At 39.1% G+C, this 21,242-nt stretch overlaps 1 protein-coding gene across 1 annotated transcript; it reads left to right on the forward strand.

The window, feature by feature from the left end:
* Window positions 1–497: 497 nt before the first annotated feature.
* On the forward strand, window positions 498–20,185 carry LOC131931219 (uncharacterized). Its single transcript, XM_059287946.1, has 27 exons — window positions 498–570; window positions 867–1,106; window positions 1,350–1,593; window positions 2,090–2,179; window positions 2,515–2,638; window positions 2,936–3,060; window positions 3,818–3,997; window positions 4,655–4,831; window positions 5,361–5,537; window positions 6,155–6,325; window positions 9,188–9,436; window positions 10,021–10,230; window positions 10,576–10,737; window positions 11,217–11,442; window positions 12,157–12,323; window positions 12,744–12,896; window positions 13,156–13,395; window positions 14,067–14,234; window positions 14,591–14,764; window positions 15,311–15,517; window positions 15,896–16,102; window positions 16,397–16,495; window positions 16,990–17,169; window positions 17,627–17,737; window positions 17,982–18,080; window positions 18,183–18,279; window positions 18,523–20,185. Exons 2-27 carry the CDS (start codon window positions 1,020–1,022, stop codon window positions 19,313–19,315), a joined length of 4,917 nt encoding a protein of 1,638 aa, XP_059143929.1. The 5' UTR covers window positions 498–570; window positions 867–1,019; the 3' UTR covers window positions 19,316–20,185.
* The last annotated feature ends 1,057 nt before the right edge of the window (window positions 20,186–21,242 follow it).

The raw sequence follows: 21,242 nt of genomic DNA on the forward strand, positions 1-21,242 counted from the left end.
CAAAGTCTCATGGCTATCGGATGAACGATGCCAAACCAAAATCAACTTTTATTTTTATATACCGTATATAGAAAAAAACAAATCGCGCCCTGTCGGGGCGCCACCCCTGCGAATTTGAAATTTTTTTTTTCGCAGAAACCTCCCCAGGAATATTTTCAACAACTTCCCAAAGTTTCACGGCGATGTGATGAGAGGTGTAGTAATGCATAAAGGACACACAGACACACACACACAGACATACATTGCTTTTTATATATATAGATATATATATATATATATATATATATATATATATATATATATATATATATATATATATATATATATATATGCATTCGACAAAATTGGCTAAAACCCAACCGGGAAGTTTTTTATTTTTCCTCTATATGGTATGTAACAAACACATGCTTTATGTTGTTGTGACCCAAATGTCTACTGAACCATGCAACGACCTTGTACATAAAGCCAAGTTTCAAAAGCAGTTTACAATTTCACCCCGTGCTTCCAATGTGTTAACTTCACAACACTCAAAGATTCAATATCATTTTACTTGGGAGTGGATATCTTAAGGTATTTATACTGATAGACATAATGTGCGTTTGTGTTATTTACTTTTTTTACACAAAGTCATGTAATGAAAAAATGTTAATGTTCTCTTACAATATAGTCTTTTATAATTTTATCCTCGTGGTGTAGAAAAGTGAGTAGTTAAATGCATGCAGAAAATAAGTCTTTAAATATAAGTTTGGGGTGTAAGATGTTGGACTTAAGTTTCATGTATGTACGATGTACGATTTAAGTTTTAGGATGTTAGTGTTAAAGCTGTAGGTTTTGGTATACAATATTTTTATGGTTTATGCCATCAGTACACTCTGAAGCCAGTGCTGTCTGAGTCCATCACAATCTGACGAAGCTAGTACTGTCTGAAGAAGAGGATGCTGTCTGGAATGAATGCTGTCTGAAAAGATCTTGCCAACATAAAGCAATAATCAACTCGTGGTTTAGGCTGGGATTATAAGATGCTCGGAAATTTCCACGCAATAACATTGTTGTTGTTGTACTTCCTGACTATAAAATTGAAAGCTGAACTACAAGATGTAAACAAGGTAAAAGTCGAACTTCTGTTACTGCGTAGCAGTCAAATTTTGGATGGCAGTTTAAAATTTTAACTTAGAACTAGAGAAAATAAAGTTTATTTTCGTTTGTTAATCACAATCCAGATGTGAATGTATCTCAAAAACAATACAAATTTAATTGTTTCTATTTATCATAACGAGATTAGTTCATTAAGGTGTTTTAGACCAATGCCAGGTTAAAAGACAATCTTTTATCCACACGGCCGACTCTAGCCCTGTGCGGTAGATGAGAGAATACAGAGTGAATTTTGTAGTCTTCTCTATGATGAGAGTAGCGGCCCTTTGACGGATGTTGGGAAGAGCTACAGAACATCAAACCAAGATGTGCCTAGTGATGTTGTGGTCAAGTCTGCTGGAAGTCTGCCTGATAAAAGTCTGCCTGTAGGAACTGTCTGTGATTTACCAAACACGCCATTCGCTCTTCTATGTACAGAGAATGGTTGGCAAAAAGTCACAGGTAAAATTCCATTAAAATGTCACGTAAAATTAAACTTTTTCCGTAAAATCATTTTATCGGCCACTTTAAATCCCCAGTAGATAACGATATAAACAGATATTGTATGTAACCTCACAAATAAAGACAATTAAAGATGCAATGAACTTTTTTACCCAAGGTCTTCGTTAAAACACAAACGTCAAAAGTTCTGATAAAAATAAGTCCAGAATCCAACGTAAAATCTATTTCAAATTCGAAGTTATAATCCCATCACTAGAGTCTTATTAATTTGATCATTATGTTACGAACGTTTTCATTTCAATGATTCAAACAATAAATTTTACAACTGTAACTCAAGGCAACAGTTTATTTACAACCCTTTAAAACAAAACGCGGATGAAAACTCCGAAAATATTAGGTGAACGGTTAACTTTTTTTGTCTTATTATCAGTTCATCAGCAGTACCAAAATAAACTGGTAAGCTGATTGTTTTATTTACTATCTATTCGTCTTTTAGAATCCGATAAGACTACACTGAACAAGACAAGAAGAAAAAGATTTGCGGTAACAGTAGATCTAAATATGGGGAATAACGACTTCACTGATGGTGAGTTTTAAAGCAGTATTACATGGACAGTCTGGAATCTTGACATAATTTTCACGATTTATTGTTAACTATCAAAATTTAAAATCTAAATCGAAAAATAGCAAAATATATATAACAATCAGCTTCAAACTAGTATCATATTTTCCCGTTCGTGCTAAAGACACGTGGGGGAGATGAAGTAGAGTTCGTCTGTTACAGTTGCTTCGGCATACAGGGGATAATGTGCAGTGATGCAAAGCAGTTTAATTGTTCGCTTAATCATAACTCATGTGTTTGCTTAAACCTAAGCCGTTGTAAAACAAAAATTAAAATGGCGTCCATCTTTTTCTCTTTAGAGACAGCAAACATCACCATAATGTGCCCGGATGTTGCAAGTGTTGTGGCAGACAAGGGCAAGGTCGGCACCATTGTGTCCTGGATCCAGGCCACGGTAAACAGCAGGCCAGGGAGTGAAATAATGTGAGTCAATTAGTGGTGTTTGTTTCTTGGTCTCATGGTGTCATGGTGTCTTGGTAAACAGCAGGCCAAGTAGTGAAATAAGGTGTGTTAAATTATGCTATTTGTCTTGGCCTCATGGTGATAGGGTGTCATCTCATCGCTTTGCCCGAAAATCCAACAAGACCCACAATCCCTTTAACACAACAATGTAACTATTTATAGCACAAGACGTTACGAAACATGAGGAACTAGATCTATATACAAACATGAAATAGCTTCTTCTAATAGCGGTAACAGACACCTGTGTTCTCATTGCAGTCTACGACAGACTCAGGGTCAGACTTCCGGTACCTGGCACCCCGTGGGTCAGTACACGGTGACCTACCTGGCTAACGATCTACACGGAAACTACGCCACCTGCTCGGTGAATTTCAACGTCACAGGTAAACATTACGTGACAGTATTAACTGTCGCAGTATCATATGATAATGCCAACAATATTGTAAGTTAATGTCAGCAATATTATATGTTAAAGCCGGCAGTATCATAATATTTTAATGCCAAACGTCTCTTTCGTGTCATGATTTATAGTATGACAAATGGGAATACTCTTTACCTTATTCTAAATGGTATTGTGTATCTACGGAGTCGATCTACTTACATATTCATGTACTTCTATTCGACAAAATTAAAATAAATAACTTTCTCATCGTTTTATAGAGGAGATACAAAATAAATTATGTTTTATATACTTCGTCATCTTTTCCCGTTCGTGCACAAGACACATGGGGCAGGTGAAGTAGAGTTAATCTCTTTTCGGGCACTATGCCCAGCAGCTTTTGTTTCCCTAACGTTACTTGAAACTGGATACGAACTCGAGACTTTCGGGTTAGTGGTCTACCTCTGTAATGCTAGGCCACCTTATATACTCAAATAAAAATGTCTAATTTTATTCAATGAAGTCCTATTCTCGCAATATCCATGTGAATTTTCTATTAGTGATTTATTAGGCTATTTCGAAGAAAAAAAAATTATTTAAATTTTCTAAAGCAAGTTGAAGTTAGAGTATAATAAACGAAAATAAAACACAATCATTAGAAAAATACCCCCACCCTTTCTTCTGTATTTCGCGTAGGGTTCCCATAGTTGAGTTTGTTAATCTAAAGAATATTGTTTCATCTATGACTAATTTTGAGTCAGGTGTCAGATGTTCTTTTGAGTACACGTACATGTACCAAGGCAGCGCTGTGTGTACAGCGGAGAATATTTACGGCAGCGTGTGTACGTATGTGTGCAACCAGGGGCATCAACTCTCAGATACATCGCTGGTAGAATGTTTGAGTGACGGGACTTGGACCGTCCAGAAGCCACAGTGCCAAGGTAGATAACTCTGCTTAAAACGTAAAGCAGTTAATTTTTATTAGATTTATAGCACTTAATGTGAGACAGAGGCGTAGCGAGGGGGGGGGGGCGGGGGTGCGGACCGCACCGGGTGACACCATTTAGGGGGGGGGGGGATGACACCAAGGCAAAAATTAGCAAAATATATAGAGAAAAACATGAGGGGGGGGGGTGCAAATCGAAAATTTGAAAGTTAGTCCCCGGGAATGGTCGCTATGCCTCTGGGGGGTGACACCATGAAGTGCCGCACCGGGTAACACCCGACCTCGCTACGCCACTGATGTGAGACATTTTGATATGGCACATTGCTTACACACATTCAAGTTAATCTTGTGTGAATTTCGCATTATAACTTGTGCTACTTGCAAGATTATAAGTAGTGTGCACATCATATATTCATCGAAGTGGGTAGTGTCGAGGGTGAATTTATGTGTGTGTGTGTGATAGATTTATGGCAATGAACTACGATATTCCTTTTTTTTTTTTGCAGATTGTTGCCATTTAAAATGGTTTAATGTTTACAATGAAATTCGCTAACGATCTTTTAAACACAAAATAAGGTTTTACAGCTTTGAACATAGTTTATACAATGTGAACTCAGTGTTTTTGGTTTAGACACGTTTTCTTTGTGTCTAGCTTTGAATTGTGACCCGCCTCCCGTCATAGAGCACGCGTCTGTGTCGTGTAACACTACACACTACAGTGTGTACACCGTCTGTGTTGTCGTGTGTGACCCTGGATACGTCATCGATGACCTTGATCAGATGAGTTGTCAGGTCAACCGGCAGTGGACGAAACACGGGCAATGTGCTGGTGAGTTGTTTACTTTTGTATGCTGGACTCATTTGTGTGGTGTACACATCTATGTGTCGTACACATCTGTGTGTTGTAAACACATGTGTATTGTACACATCTGTAGGTAACATTGTTTTACACACGCCTCTGTGCTGAACATGCTCTGTAATGTAGGCTACACATCTCACGCTAAACACGTTTTTTTTAATAAATGTATTCTAATACACACTATATTTTTGTAAATACCCGTTTTCAATTGAATCCATAACCATAGCAACCAGAGTTTCTTCCAGGCATCTCTTCGGGGGGGGGGGCTACCCCCCGAAAAATTTTTACCGCCCCCCCCCCCCCCCGAACGAAATTAAATTTATATAATTTATATAGAAAATATATACTTTTAACAGTGTCCGCCCCCCCCCCCCCCGAAAATTTCAAGTCCCCCCCGGAGAAAAAAGTCTGGAAGAAACACTGATAGCCACCTATTATTTCTAAAGGAATTGTTTTGTTAATTAAACCAAACACTATCCGCTCTATCCTATGTTCACAGAAAAACTGTGCCCAGTCCTAGCGCCACCCGTTAACTCAAACATCACGTGCACGAACGGCAACAAGGTGACGTCAGTGTGTCGCGTGCAGTGCCAGCCAATGAGCGAGCCGCAGGGAGCGGATGTGATCACGTGTCTGGATAACGAGGAATGGAGTGACACGCCCCCTTCTTGTATTCGTGAGTAACATAGTCAAGCATTAAAGCTGACAGTAGTTCTCGGATGCTACAAGAAAATACTCACTCTTGAAAAATTGGCGCCCTTATTCCTCTCCAGACGGCATCGCATTATCGCCGAGTTTTGTTTTCCAATGTGTCAATTTTCTTTTTGTATAAATAATTTAGTAATTATATCGTAATACAAAAACTATTTTAAACGTTTATTTTCCAATATTTCATTTTTTGTGTATAAGTAGCTTAGCAATCATACGGATATCTCAAGATTCTGGACAATGCCCCACGAACTTACAAAAATATAAAGTTTGAAAAATATGCTTATTAGTTTAATTAAAGGCTTAGTTTATTGCATGCCTGTCTGATTAGTTTGCTGCATTGCACAATGATCCGGTCATTTATTGAAGTTATAGGTCCATGCCCAGCCTTTCTCACATTGTTGAAAAAACAATTGTTAAAAGCCTAGTGCATGCATTTCTTTTATCTCTAATCCTTGTTATAAAGAAACTATTTTACCATTTGTTAGAAGTTACGCTTTTTACTACGGTTTTGTTTTTGTGAAATTTTAAATCCTGGTACTTGTGTAACGTGTTATTTATAGTCTTTCTGTCACGTGTAATAAGCTTCCTGTCCTGAACCACCACGTGTTGATAACGGACGTCACGTGTGCGAACAGGGCCGCAAGCAGGGCGATACGTGTGTACTGAAGTGTGACGGTGGGTACCGGGCAGTGGCGCCACTCTACATCACCTGCACGAACGTGAGTGACTGGACCGCATCTGGCTTGTGTACAGGTAACTACATTAAGGGGTTAGGCTAGAGAAAAAACGTGGAAAACACTTCCTAATTAATAATAATCTTTTTTTTTATTATTAAAAAAAAATTTGTTGAAGTCTCACGGTTTAAAAAACTAATCATATAATCACTGATCTCAGGGGCGTAACGAGGGGGGGGGGAGGTGCGGACCGCACCGGGTGACACCATTTAGGGGGGGGGGTGACACCAAGGCAAAAAATAGCAAAATATATAGAGAAAAACTTAAAGGGGGTGCAAATCGAAAGTTTGAGGGGGGGGGGGGGGGGGGGTGCAAATCGAAAGTTTGAGGGGGGGGGGGGTGCAAATCGAAAACTTGAGGGGGGTGCAAATCGAAAGTTTTAGGGGGGGGGTGCAAATCGAAAATTTGAAAGTTTGTCCCCGGGAAGGGTCGCTACGCCTCTGTGGGGGTGATTTCATCAAGTGCCGCACCGGGTGACACCCGACCTCGCTACGCCACTGACTGGTCTTTCTTTTACCAACTCTAATAGAGTCAACTGACTAGATCAGTGGTTCCCAACCTTTTTCGAGTGGCGACCCCCTTTTATAAAAAGTAAGTGACCCGCGACCCCCATAGAATTAAAAAGCCGAAATTAGTATGGAAATTAACAAGCACTGAATTAAGATTTTCAAGTAGACTTTCAATGTGAACTACCCTTGATAACTGTTTTAATACCATGTGTAAAATTGCGTGTTATTTACTAAACATTCGCGGTTAAGTTTTTGTTAACGCCTACCTATTTCATTATCAACATTCAATTTATTCCTTAATTTTGTTTTTAATCGGAGAATAGTGTTGAAAATCTATTCTCGAAAAGTCAATCAATATTACGTTTGAGTATGAATGGTGAATACTACACCAAAATTGTGTGTGCAGTTTTTCATCTTGCGCTGAATCATTCTGCAAATCAAAGAATTCATCTTGTAATTCATCTGGAATGCTGGCAACATCAAGGGAAGAAGAGAATGGGTAATGCGTCAATGCAGATTCTTCTTTTTCAGCGCAGAAAAATAGCGCTGCAGTTCGTTTTAAAGAGATTCAAAATGCCCAGAAATCGCTTCTTTCAAAATGTTAATTATCTCACAAAGAGATTCATCTACTACATTGCAGAGTTCTCAAACATGGCAATATTTCCAAGATTTATTTTTGCAGCTTTGATAAAAATGCCCCGAATTTATCATGGAAAGTGATAATATGCGTTCATTTTCCCTGAAGCTTCAGGTCAAGCTTATGTTGATGTTCGAATACATCTGCTAGGTATGTCGTATTAAGTGTACCAAAAGGGTCTTGTTCAGTGTTTCTTCCAGACTTTTTTCTCCGGGGGGGGGGAGCACTTGAAATCTTCGGGGGGGGGGGGGGGGCGGTAAACTTTCTTCGGGGGGGGGGGGGGGGCGGACACTGTTAAAAGTATATATTTTCTATATAAATTATATAAATTTCATTTCGTTCGGGGGGACGGTAAAAAAATGTCGGGGGGGGGGGGCTTCGTCCCCCCCCCCCCCCCGAAGAGATGCCTGGAAGAAACTCTGGTCTTGTTTCATTTGTACTTCGAAGGCCAACTTGATTTCAGCTTTCAATTTCACAACACGATTTACATTTCCTTTTGACAGCCATCATGATGTAGTGTAGAAAAGCAGAACCTCGTGATCTTTATTAATGTATTTGCACAGTTCTTTGAAAGCTCCAGATTTAATATAAGTTACGACTTTTACTAGCAATGGAGTCTTGATGGCGAGGGCAGTGGTTAGGGAGCTAAATCTTTTCTGTTTTCTGGAAGCCCGATTTTGACCAAAACATAGATGGCACACCATCCGTTCAAACCCCAACAGCCGTTTTAACCCATTTTAATCATCCAGTTTCGAAAAACGTATTTATTTTTTCCATGCTTTCATTAAAAAATAAAAGCTCTTCTTTGCTATCATCCGCATGAATATAGACAAAGACCAACAACTGCGATCACGAACTCGAGTCTGTTGATTTATCAACTTGAAAAGCAAACAATGGTGAAAGCTTGATTTCAATAAAAATTTGTTATCTAACATCTACGGACGTGTCTGCTATAAGCCGCTGAATATTATTATTAGGGAGAGATATTTGTTGCATCTTTACTGCACTGGAATCCCCAAGAATTAACTTCACCATCTTAAACATGCAGCGTTTGATGAGATTTTCTCCTATTGTGTTTTTTTTTTTTTTGCTTGACATTTTCTATCGCGACATCATATGATGCTTGCACTAATGCTGTGTTTCCTTCGTGAAAACTTCCAGTTCGATCAAGTCTCTGACGTTTGCAACTAGCTTCATGTCGACGAAAGAACTCCGTATCTTTTATGGTGTGTTCGGAATGACTCGTATCAAATGACGTTTTAGATTTGAAAAGTTCATTACCTCGTGACTGAGAACAACTTTGTACAGTATTGAGTAATCATTGCTTCTCTATTCCATTTCCAGTGATGTTAGTAAAGCCGAATTTCAGATATTCTTCTAAATATTTATTTTTTGTTTCTCATTACTAAGGTTTAGTATACCAGTTGGCGACCCCCCAGAAAGCCCTTCGCGACCCCCAGGGGGGTCGCGACCCCCAGGTTGGGAACCCGTGGACTAGATTTTGTAACAAAAAAGACTTCAACTATTTTATTCAAAATCTCAATTTTTTTTTTTAAATCGTGAAATACCTTTAAATTTTGCATTAATTGTAATGGTATTTCAACATACCAAAGTTTGAAAATTTGAAACAAAATTTTTAAATATTATGGCATTTTATATTACTTTGTTAAAAATACATTCAAGTCTACTATGTAAAAAGAAATAATTGTTATTGCGTTCCACCAAAAATGTCCAGATGTAGAAGCGCCAAGTTTTCCCTTCGGGTGCCCAGAAAATTTTGTAACAACTGTAGACGTGCTGGGCCGACAGACCAATGTTTTCTATTCACTGCCTGACGTCACAGACAACTCTGGCAAAATACAAAAAATCGAAGGGAATCCTGTAAACGGGACATCGTTTGCAGTTGGTCTAACAACTGTTACAGTACAAGCTTTTGATATGGCTGGGAATGTTGGAAATTGTTCTTTCAACATTACAGTCAAAGGTAATCATTCGTTTAGAGTAAGGGATAAGGATTTGGGGGAGGATTGGTTTGGCCTTACTGTTGGGACAAACACGGATCTTTTGCAATTAACAATGTAGCTACCTGAACTGTTATTTCGCTTGCTAAACAAATTTTGTTTGCGTTTATAATAATTTGATGTGACAATATAAGCGATTTTTTAACATCTTCACCGGTCTGTATTTTTCAGGGTTTTTGGCCGAGGATAAGTGTAAACGTTCTTTAAAGAAACATAAATAATAATAAAGATGAAAGCTTGTAAAATGCCCTCTTTAAAAGATAATTACATATTTTTCGTCCACATAAAAGAAGTATCACTCTTCAGGAATATGTCATTTTAAGATATTTTGCTCTTGAGATCTTTCGTCTTTGGGTTGTTTTTTTCTGAGATTATTTGTACTGAGATAGTTTGTCGTGTAATGTTATTTACTATGCGGCCAGAAGTGTGTGAATGTAAGTTTCACTAAGTCTTTCAACTCGTTCTAACCATCCTACATTCCAGATGTGTAAAATCTAACTCAATTCCAATTATGTGCAATAATTTTAACTTAGTGTAACAATTCCAGCTCTGTCCTGCAAGGATCCGAACCTGCCCGAAATATCTCTGCTGAAGTTCACCTGTCCAGACGGGTTTCTCTATCGAGCTGCTTGTAACGTCTCCTGCACCACAGGCCAGACACTGGTGGGGCCGTCAACGATGACGTGTCAGTTGAGTTCAAGGTTCAACCGCCCTGAGTGGGTGTGGCCCGGATCGACTTTCGGTCCGTATTGTCAAAGTAAGTTTCGCTTGAAATGGTGTTAGGTGTAGTCTGTTAAAGCATAGGCTAAGATTTTAACAGAGAAATACCATCTAATTTGTTTAGCCGTATTATCATAGTCGACTCGTTTTCAGTGTTTCTTCTAGATTTTTTTTCTCCAGGGGAGGGGGTCATTAGACTCCTGGGGGGAGCAGACCCCCCCCCCCCTTGAAGAGATGCCTGGAAGAAACACTGCTCGTTTTATCGCTACAGGTTTACGGTTTAAGTACTTTAAGGTTGGGTTCATGATATCGACGCATACTATTTCTAGTTTTTTTTGCTATAGGTAACAACTAATCGAAGAGTATTGTTCTGTCCACTCAGACCTTTGCCACCCTGGCCAGTACTCGAGAGACGGACGTCAGCCTTGCACTTTATGCCCAAAAGGCACGTACACCTCAGAGTTTGGTGCCCTCAGATGTAACGTCTGCCCTTACACGATGTTCACGGCAGTAGACGGGGCGTCATCTAAGGACGATTGTGAAAGTAAGGCTTTGTGTACTACTCTGATGGAAAAATGGCTGAAGTATTCAGTGCCGGTCAGATGTTTTTTTTTTATTTTGATGTTTATCAAAACATTGATTTTTTTTATATTGACGACAGATCCTAAAATTGTAAATTCTCTCATTATAAACCTGTGGACTCCATTCAATGACCCCCGTTTTCTTTTGGATTTAAGTTATAAAGTCCATCTATGGCAAATCTCAAGTGAAGTGCAATAGTTAAAAACACGTAAAAAGAAAACTATAGATAAAACTCAATGAAACAACAATCTGTTAAACATGTTTAAATTTGCTTTAGTCTTTTAAAAACTTAAAGCTTTTTAAAAGATGTTTATGTTATTCAAAATTCCCCTCCTTTATAATCCTTACCCACTTTCTTGCAAAAGAATACCTGCTATCATATTTAAACCAATCGAAATCCATTTCAAATGGACGTAAATGCAACATTACTCTTTCTTCCAGTGTTTGACTACCTGACGGAGATTGGCACTAGCTTACCCACAGTGCAAGTCTCACCTGCCAAAGACAAGGTGTTCACCGTCGTTACCTGGGTACACCTGTCCACTGAGTACGAGCGGGCAGCCTTGACCTTTTCCCTGGATTACCATCAAGGCGCCGCCATGTTCTATATGGATATTGTCAGCTTCTACCTGTGGCCGGTGCCAGTGGATACCAACCGCTCTTTCAGGTGAACCTTACGTACGATAGTACGTGTTTTATTGTTATGTAGTACAAAGAGGTCGTTGCCCTGAGTCATTTTAATCCAATCATAGTCCAGCCCGCATTTTGAAACCCTTAATTTAAAACAAGCTACTCTAAAAAGGAATTTTTGGGCATGCTTAATAAACTTCTATAGTGGCCCGAAAACATCTATTATAAAAGGAGGGTAGAGATGAGGCTTGACTGGTTCATTGCAGTAGCGTAGCGAGGGGGGGGGCGGGGGGGGGGGACATATGTCCCCGGGCGCCGACCTTAGGGGCGCCAAAATGGGTTGGAAAGATAAATTGAACGGTTGAGGGTGGTGTAAATCGAAAGTTTGAGGGGGGGGGGTGTGCAAATGGAAATCTCGAGGGGGGGTGCAAATCGAAAGTTTGAGGAGGGGGGGGGGGGTGTGCAAATGGAAATCTTTGGGGGGGGGGTGCAAATCGAAAGTTTGAGGAGGGGTGCAAAATCAAAATCTCGAGGGGGGTGCAAATCGAAAAGTTTGTCCCCGGGCGCCGGGAAGTGTCGCTACGCCTATGGTTCATTGTTAAGTTGGTAGAGCACCATAATAATAATTGATTATTGTGACTACTGAACAAACTGAACATTGATCAGCTATTATGGCTTAAATTGAATAGTAGAAAAAAATGTTTAAAGTGACTGATTGGTAATTTAAAAAGTATGACCACGGTGTCTCCAGGATGTGGTACCACATCACGCTGATGTACCAAAACGAGACGGTCACCATGTACGTCGACGGGAAGTTCGACAGTCAGAAGACAGGGGTCAAGGTCGAAGGGCTATGGAATAATGACATGCATCTTGGATTTACCGTCGACGGGAATGGATTGATTTTTGTCTCCAACGGTTAGTGACCTACCCCGACACCTCAATCGTAATTTTTTTTTTAAATTGTAAGTACCCCTATGGTTTTTTTTCAATCGACAACGCAGTCCGTTTTTCATTACGGTCTATGTTCTATCAAAACACAAACTAAATGTACGTAATTTTTTTATTTTGTGATAAAAAATTGTTGTTTAGGGCAAAAATAAGTTATCTTAAATTAAATCTTCTAAAAATTAACTGCAAGCAATAAAGACAGAATGTCAAAAGTTAAAAGAAAACTACGTTTTTGCTGCATCTATTTGTTGTTTTGATAATTTGCTTTAAGTTGTAATTAGTTGAAGACTGTTGTCTTGCTCGTTGTGGTGACACCAAGTGGGGCTTGCATCAAACACTTTGATGACGACATTAGCTAAAACCACGGGTCTTTAAATTTGTCCAAAGATATTGTACTCAGCGGCTTACAGATGACCCAAGAAATTTTAACGGAATCGGAAATTGCCGAGTTTTCAAGGTCATGCTTCAAGCCGGTCAAGGACAACACGCTGGACACGGTCATCGTTGACTCAGCCAATATCTGGCCCAGCACGTGCGATGGTAATTAATTATTTTTGTTCTTTTTCCCAATGTTCTGTTAATTGCAGTGTTATTGGAAAACACTGGGTTTTTTGTTGGTTTTTTTTTGTTGTTGTTTGTTTTTTTGTAATTTACGGTGAACATAGGGCAAGCCAGCAACGATAAACAAATTACTTTTGAGATACTCGTGTAAACATCAAATTTTCCGACAAACCAGATTCTGTTTTAGTATATTTCTGTAATGATTCAGTTTTTTAACTTTAATTACCTGTGGCTGTAGATGTGAACAACTGTGCTGGACGTCCGTGTGGTGACCACGGTGTGTGTTTTGATGACGTGCGTGGCTACAGGTGCGTGTGTGATGACCTGTGGTCAGGTGACCGGTGCCAGAATCCCAGGCAGTTCTGTCTGAACAACGCCTGCGTCAACGGTTCTACCTGTGTTAGCCTGCCGGAGCAGCAGACATACATGTGTGACTGTCAGACAGGTTATACAGGTCGCCTGTGTGACAGGGTAATAGGTAGGTTTACATAGGTAGGTTTACATAGGTAGGTTTACATAGGTAGGTTTACATAGGTAGGTTTACATAGGTAGGTTTACATACGAAGGTTTACATAGCTAGGTTTACATAGGTAGGTTTACATTGGTAGGTTTACACAGGTAGAGTATCATAGGTAGATTTACATAGGTAAATTTACATAGCTAGGTTTACATAGTTAGGTTTACATTGGTGGGTTTCCATAGGTGGAGTAGCATAGGTAGGTTTACATAGGTAGGTTTACATAGGTAGGTTTACATAGGTAGGTTTACAATTAACTAGGTTTACAAAGGTAGAGTATCATAGGTAGGTTTACATAGGTAGGTTTACATAGGTAAGTTTACATAAGTAGAGTATCATAGGTAGGTTTACATAGGTAGAATATCATAGGTAGGAGAAGGGGGAGTAGTGGGGAATTTACAAATTATAAATTACTGATGAGTAAAAAAAAATAAACTGAGTAAAGCGTTTGCTACGCAGCGGGTCGGCTTGTGGGTATGTAAAGTCATGAAATAAAATGTGTTTTAGTAAAATATTGAAACAAAGCTTCATGTTGTTAAATAAGATACTGAAAACGTTTTAAAGTTAAATTGGCTTATTTAAAAACAGTATTGAACAAGCGTAAATACACTTATACAAATTTACTTCTGCAGCTGATGGGAAATGGGCTACTTGGAGCCACTGGTCAAACTGTACATCTTGTGGGGTGGGGCAGAGGAAGAGAGTTCGGACATGCACTGACCCTGCCCCTGACCCCGGAGGTCAGGATTGTCTTGGGGTGAAGGTCGAAACGCAGTTTTGCGTTGGTGGCCATTGTCCAGGTAATTAAGCGAATGCAGGTTAATCTGCCATTTTTTTTAAATAATTCAAAACGTTTTTTTAAGTACAACAACACACAACTAGCAATATGATAGCATCCTCTTCATCTATTCTCGTTCATGCCCAAGATAGGCGGAGCAGGTGAAGTAGAGTTTAACTGATTCAATGGCATCGGCACTTCTGGGGATAGTGTCGTTTTAGTTTCCTTAATGAGTCCGGGAAACGAACTCTAGACTTTAGGGTTCACATCTGAAAGCTCTACGATTCGTCCACTCCGCCCCTTACATTATTCTATAGTTTTGTTTATCCTTTTTTTAACATTATGTTTTCATTTCAAATAAACATCTTTATCTGACAGTAGACGGCAGGTTCGGTGGTTGGTCCGAGTGGTCCCAGTGTAGCGCCTCGTGTGGTGGGGGTCTGATGACCAGACTGAGGTTGTGTGACAGTCCTCCTGCTGGGTACGGGGGAGCTGAGTGTGACCCGAGCCAGGCCAGGTCAACCATGAAGTGCAACACGGTCACATGTCCAGGTACATGTACAGTTGTTTTCTAAGTCTTTCAAATACATTATTTATCCCAGTCATTTTATCACATTACATTAAGTAAAGTACCCCGGCAGTTGATTCTGTATCACGCTCTTGTCAACAGAGTAAGTTTAAAAAATGTATTAATTTAAATAACAAAAAAAAAATAACGAGAATACGGTCACGTGGCCAGGATGTGGGTGACACTGTTAAATAGGATGACACCAAACCAAAATGTTTATAGCTTTAACGAGAAAGCCAACTAATTGATTTAGTAAGGAAAAACTATGTACATATGAAAGAACACGCCCACCACCTATAAAATAATGTTGACACCGAATTCCCGTTATTTGTAGACTTAGAGATGTCATTGTTAAATATTATCACCATTTCGTTTGAAGTTCAAAAAATTAATCACACATTAATTTAAGACAGCTTTATTAAACATCTCAATCAAGGTGTTATACGACTAATGCAATATTTTTTTCATTTTAACCAAAATAACATTTCAATTTTATTGATTAAGAAACACGTAATTATCTAATTAATCAGAATGCCCAAGTTTGGTGCCACGACCCGCCCAGCTGGCCATAAACTGCTCACAACATGACGGAGAACAAATCTGTTCGGTTGTCTGCCCGCCTGGAATGATCGTCTTACCCCATTTGGCCAACATTTTCCAATGTGGCAAGTCTACAAATTTCACTTGGTCTCACGTGACTTCACAGAATCCAAAAGCTTTTTTGCCAGAGTGCACAAGTAAGTCAGGTTTTGTGAAGAATTCTTGGTGTCGTCCTATACCATATACGTTTAATGTCATTTTATGTTTTTAAACAATACGGCTGTTAAGTAGGTCACCAACCTGTTCTATGGCTCATGCATGTTTAATTGAGCCGTAGAACTGGTTGGTGACCTACTTACCAGCCCTATTATTCAGTATCTGATATTCTGATGTATTAACTAATTAAAATTTACAGTAATTTTGTTCAGTTCTAAAAAACGACTTAAGTACCAGCCCTATCATTAAAACTGATATTACAATACCACAAAAACATTTCACACTTCCTATTGGATGAGTCCATTATCGGACATTGGTCGGAAAGAATGCTCAACAGCTTCCAATTTCCCTATTTTCAGATGTGAAGCTACCACAGTCCTTAAGCATCGAGCTGATATTTCAGTACGGCGAGTTGTCAGAAAATTCCAGCTCCTTGCCGGAACTGAAGAAATTTCTGGAACAGAGAGTGGGATCTCAACTTCCGTGCCAGGAGATTTCTAGTTGTCGCGTCAACGTCAGTTTGGTGGAGCTGTCCAATATGGCGGCTGAAAACGTGACGTCACAAGGTTGTTACTAACTGACCGAATTTTGAATTTTAAGATCAAAGTTTTTTAAAGTTTTTTTTTTTTTTAATTTGGTGTAATTTTACATTTATTTTGGGTAACAGCTTTCAGTTCTTTAATACGCTTAGTTCCAGTTAACACTAATTTAAGCCGTTAGTATTAGCTCTAGATTAAATATTTTAGGATTGATAAACAAGCGCCACCTAGTAAAGATGATCTACGTATTTTTAAAATTTAAGTAAATCTAAAAGTAAGTCATGGCCTTTGTTTTTAAATCAAAATTTCAATAACATTCAGATGCAAACACCTTTGATCATCGAATTTTAGGACGTCTCTCGGTCAATTACAAAGTTATTCAGAATCAATCACAGGTTGCGTACCTTGCAAACCTTACAGGTGGGTACGTGTCAAAACGGACCAAACAGACAAATGACATCACAGAGAAGTGAACTGATAAACTACAGACTCAAAGGACGAGAGTTCAACAAACCAATGGCGTAGCGAGGTCGGGTGTCACCCGGTGCGGCACTTAATGGTGTCACCCCCCAGAGGCGCAACGACCCTTCCCGGGGACAAACTTTCAATTTTCGATTTACACCCCCCCCCCCCTCACCCCCCTCAAACCTTCGATTTGCACCCCCCCCCCTCAAACTTTTGATTTGCACCCCCACCCCTTAAAAGGCTATTTAACACTCTAATTAATCACTCTATTAAGTGGAATTATCATTTTTCTCTATATATTTTGCTATTTTTTGCCTTGGTGTCACCCCCCCCCCCCGCACCCCCCTCGCTACGCCCCTGCAACAAACATATACTTTTAAAAAAAATGATCCTGTTTGACTGTGTTCCCAGCACTTACCGTGTCAACTCGTTTAAAAAAATTATTGCAGAATACGAGAGGCAAACACAGTTCGAGCAGGCTCGAATCCTGGACAGACTGATACGGGCGGTAACACAGAGAAGTGAAGAGCTCCTCGAGGTCGACAACCTTGACCTTTTGTCCTCCAACAAATCTTTGCTCCTGGTTGCCGAATGTCCTGTCGGCTCGTCCTTGGTTCGAGGACTTTGTGGTAAGATAACTCACTCCATGGGTGGAACCTCAATTGTTGCTTATTTAGTACCAAAATAAAACGCACACCTAATCATAGATTTTAGATCGAGTTGACCTGTGACCCGTCTATTCCAGCCCACTTGACCACTGACCCCGTCTATTCCAGCGCATATGACCTCTCACTATTTCTATTCCAGCCCACTTGACCTCTGACCCCGTCTATTCCAGCCCACTTGACCTCTGACCCCGTCTATTCCAGCCCACTTGACCTCTGACCCCGTCTATTCCAGCCCACTTGACCTCTGACCCCGTCTATCCCAGCCCACTTGATCTCTGACCCCGTCTATCCCAGCCCACTTGACCTCTGACCCCGTCTATTCCAGCCCTCTTGACCTCTAACCCCGTCTATTCCAGCCCACTTGACCTCTAACCCCGTCTATTCCAGCCCACTTGACCTCTAACCCCGTCTATTCCAGCCGACTGCCCACCCGGCACCTACACCACCAACACTGGCAGATGTTCACCTTGTGACCCTGGGTTCTATCAGGATCTCCCCAAGATGGACGTCTGCACGCCTTGTCCCAGCTGTGAGTACAATTAAAACGTATTTAAATTTATTCAATTTAGGTGTATTACTTTCTGTGACAGAAAAAGTGTACCAAATTTCTGAAGTATATCAATGCCTTTTTAAATAGCATATAGTAAAGTGACGTTTAGCCAATTTATTAAACAATATTTCATTTTTGCAATGTTTGAGAAGTGTTCTATAATATACATATTTATGTTCTACCTTAATTTTTCACTTGCTACCAATGTTGTCACCTTGTACAGGTAAAACGACCGCAGGTTATGGCTCGTACCTGGCTACTCAATGTGATCTTGACCTGGATCCCTGCGTGATCAAAACAAATGGCAAATCAGACAGCCAAAGTTAGTATGTTATGTTTACATTTTAAGACTTACGTAATATCTTCGATTAAGAAATACATGCATTTTTGTTTTAGATTATATTTCTAATGTTTAAAATTTCAGATTCGTCAAATTACCAGGCATTAATAATTGGAGTCGTTATCGGAGGCGTTGGGCTTGTTGTTTTAATTATCTTGGTCGTCTCATGCATTGTTTACAGGTAATTAAAAGGTTTATTTAAAGGTAGTTGTATTCACTGAGCCTGCATAATGCAGACAAATGAAAACAGTAGACAGACTGGAGTAGATGTTAAGCTGAACACAGACAGACAACAATAGACCGCCCACAGACAGCAAACACCGGGAAAACAGCAGACAATATAGTAGGCAGACAAGAACCATACAGCAGACAAACAGTAGATTGACAACATGCAATGAACTTTACATCTCACTTCCATCTCCAGAAAGAAACTGAAGAGTCAGGGGCCCCACCCTTACAACGTACCTGACGAAGTGTTTGAAGAGGTTGACGACCCCTACACCCACTTTCCCCCGGAAAATGACTATGACGTCATTCCAGACCAACCCCAGGATCAGCAGCCGTACATTGACGTTAAAGATGGGACACTATTCGATACCGGTACAATGTTCGATACAGCTGATACAATACGTTATGTAAGTTATTCGATACTCGATACTGGCGGAAAAGAATTGAAAGGTGATTCGGAGACTTTAACACAGGTTCGAATCCAAGAATTATGGAATCAATTATCTGACCAGTTTCCGTCTGATAGTTCAGCCACTTCTATCCTCCCATCTTTGCACAAGCCTGTGTTTAGCTTTAAAATGGAAGATTTGAAGCATGGTCAGTGTAAAGAACAAGACCAGGAAAAACAAAGTATCTCTGGCGGATTGGAAACCTCGAGAGAGACCAATAATGGAGGATCGTCTGCTGTGGGGATGAAGGTGTTTACAAGTGATGGGGAGGTGGGATTAACGTCTGGAGGATCTACAGGTGATGGGGAGGTGGGATTAATGTCAGGAGGATCTACAGGTGATAGGGAGGTGGGATTAATGTCAGGAGGATCTACAGGTGATGTGAAGGTGGGATTAATGTCAGGAGGATCCACAGGGGATGGGGAGATGGCACAGTGTCCTAAAGGATCTGCAGCTGATGTTCAATTGGAGGTGAGCACAACCAATGGTTCTGAGACACGCCCCCGTGTGAGCCCTAATGTTTACTTCACAAAACTATAAAAACAACAAGCGCTTGTATTCCCCCAAACGAATTTTGTTCTGGCTCTAATTACTTTAAGTTTCAACATAACAAACAAAATGTGACTAGTAAATCAAATTAAATAACTAAACCAGCCATTTTAACATATATACAGTTTGCATTATAAACAAAAGTGACAGTAGTTTCTAATGTAAACAATAATACAGTAATTATTTCATTGTAAATAAAAGTAACAGTAGTTTCTAATTTAAACAGTAAGACAGTAATTATTTCATTGTAAATAAAAGTAACAGTAGTTTCTAATTTAAACAGTAAGACACTAATTATGTCATTGTAAGTAAAAGTGACATTAGTTTCTAATTTAAGCAGTAAGACAGTAATTATGTCATTGTAAATAAACAGAAAATTATTCCATCTGTAAACAAGTAAATGATATTAATTATTGTGATTAGCCAACATACCTTGCATACCAGGCTGTATACAAACAGTGTGTTTCTTTCACATATTTTTCTTCGGGAGGGTACTCTAAACTGTTGGAGCGGGGGGGGGGGGTCACTTAAATATCCGGGCGTGGTGTACAATTGTTAAAATATGTTTTTAATTCATTCGTGGGTGGGGTCGGTACACTTGCATTGGGGGAGAGAGAACTCTGCTGGCTAGATTACACATCTCACGCCAAGCCCATGTAGATTTAATTAGATCAAAACATGTATTCCACGTAGACAATACAAATAGTTTAGCTTATGTTGTAATTACTATACAAACTGTTTAATTAACCATTTGTTTTTTAACTACTACTTTAAGCATTAAAAATTTAAAGATTTTATATATTAATTGCTGTAAAACATTTATTTTACGTAGAAAAATAAAAATAGTTTAGATTATGTTGTAATTACTTTACACATTGCTTTTAAAATGTTTTATAATTACTTTTTTATGTATTAAAAATGTATAGATGTTATTATTACCTTTAAAACATTTATTTCACGTAAACAATATAAATACTTTAGATTTAGTTTTAATTACTTTTCAAACTGCTTTACATGACTTTTATAATTACTATTTTAATCATTAAAAATTTATAGTTTCTAGTACTTGTTTTATGTTTATTACAATATACATACATTCTTGATTATCTCTAGTTTTAAGCTGTTTTGTACACATTCTGGAGTATATTTAACAAATATTTTTAACCAAACAGACACACGTTTACAAGCATTCTACAACTGATTTAAACGTAAATTATGCCAAGCAATACACAGTTATTATCTAATAGATAGTTGGCCCGTTGAGGGGGAATTACAACGGGCTCTAGGGTGATAGTTGTTTTTTTTTTCTTGTTACTGAACGGAAATCATAACTTAAACCTAAACCTAAACCTTATTAACTATTGGAGTGGTGGTGATCTATTATAAATAAATTATGTAGCCACTAGTCAGAACATTGCTTGCTGTCTTCAGTTACACTGATTTAAGTTAGCTATCAATTAAGAAATCATGCTGGTTAAATCATAAATAGTTTTATACGTTTAGTAAAATAGTTATGCTCAGGGAACTTAATTTGTGTGATAGTTGTCTGGTAACTATAAAATTTATCTGAAAAAAATTAGAAGTTACCCTTTCAAACATGGAGGTCGATGGATCAGATGGTTTAACTATTTTCTGTAACCTCGCAATGTGAAGTGATAGTGTGGTCAACATTATGCAGAGCCGTTTTTACTTTTCCACTTGAGCAGGGGAGCTCAAGGAGGTCCAACGGACTTTATACGGCTGGTAAGTAGGTCACCAACGACTTCTATGGCTCATGCAGGTTTTATTGAGTCGTAGAACTGGTTGGTGACATACTTACCAGCCCTATTCCGGGAACCGAAATCAAACAGATTCGTAATTTGAATATACACAAAAGGCAAAACAGATAGCAACCGTGCCAAGGGATGTTAAACTGGAG

Source organism: Physella acuta, unplaced genomic scaffold, assembly GCF_028476545.2.
Source record: "Physella acuta isolate Inbredline_101_S28 unplaced genomic scaffold, ASM2847654v3 ptg001919l, whole genome shotgun sequence".
Lineage (NCBI taxonomy): Eukaryota > Metazoa > Mollusca > Gastropoda > Physidae > Physella > Physella acuta.

Excerpts from the sequence above, each read along its gene's own strand:
- LOC131931219 (XM_059287946.1), top strand. The coding sequence starts at position 1,020 with ATGCTCGGAAATTTCCACGCAATAACATTGTTGTTGTTGTACTTCCTG. Across the intron at positions 4,832-5,360 it reads GAAACACGGGCAATGTGCTG|AAAAACTGTGCCCAGTCCTA; the intron begins GTGAGTTGTTTA and ends CTATGTTCACAG. Across the intron at positions 16,103-16,396 it reads TGAAAACGTGACGTCACAAG|ATGCAAACACCTTTGATCAT; the intron begins GTTGTTACTAAC and ends AATAACATTCAG.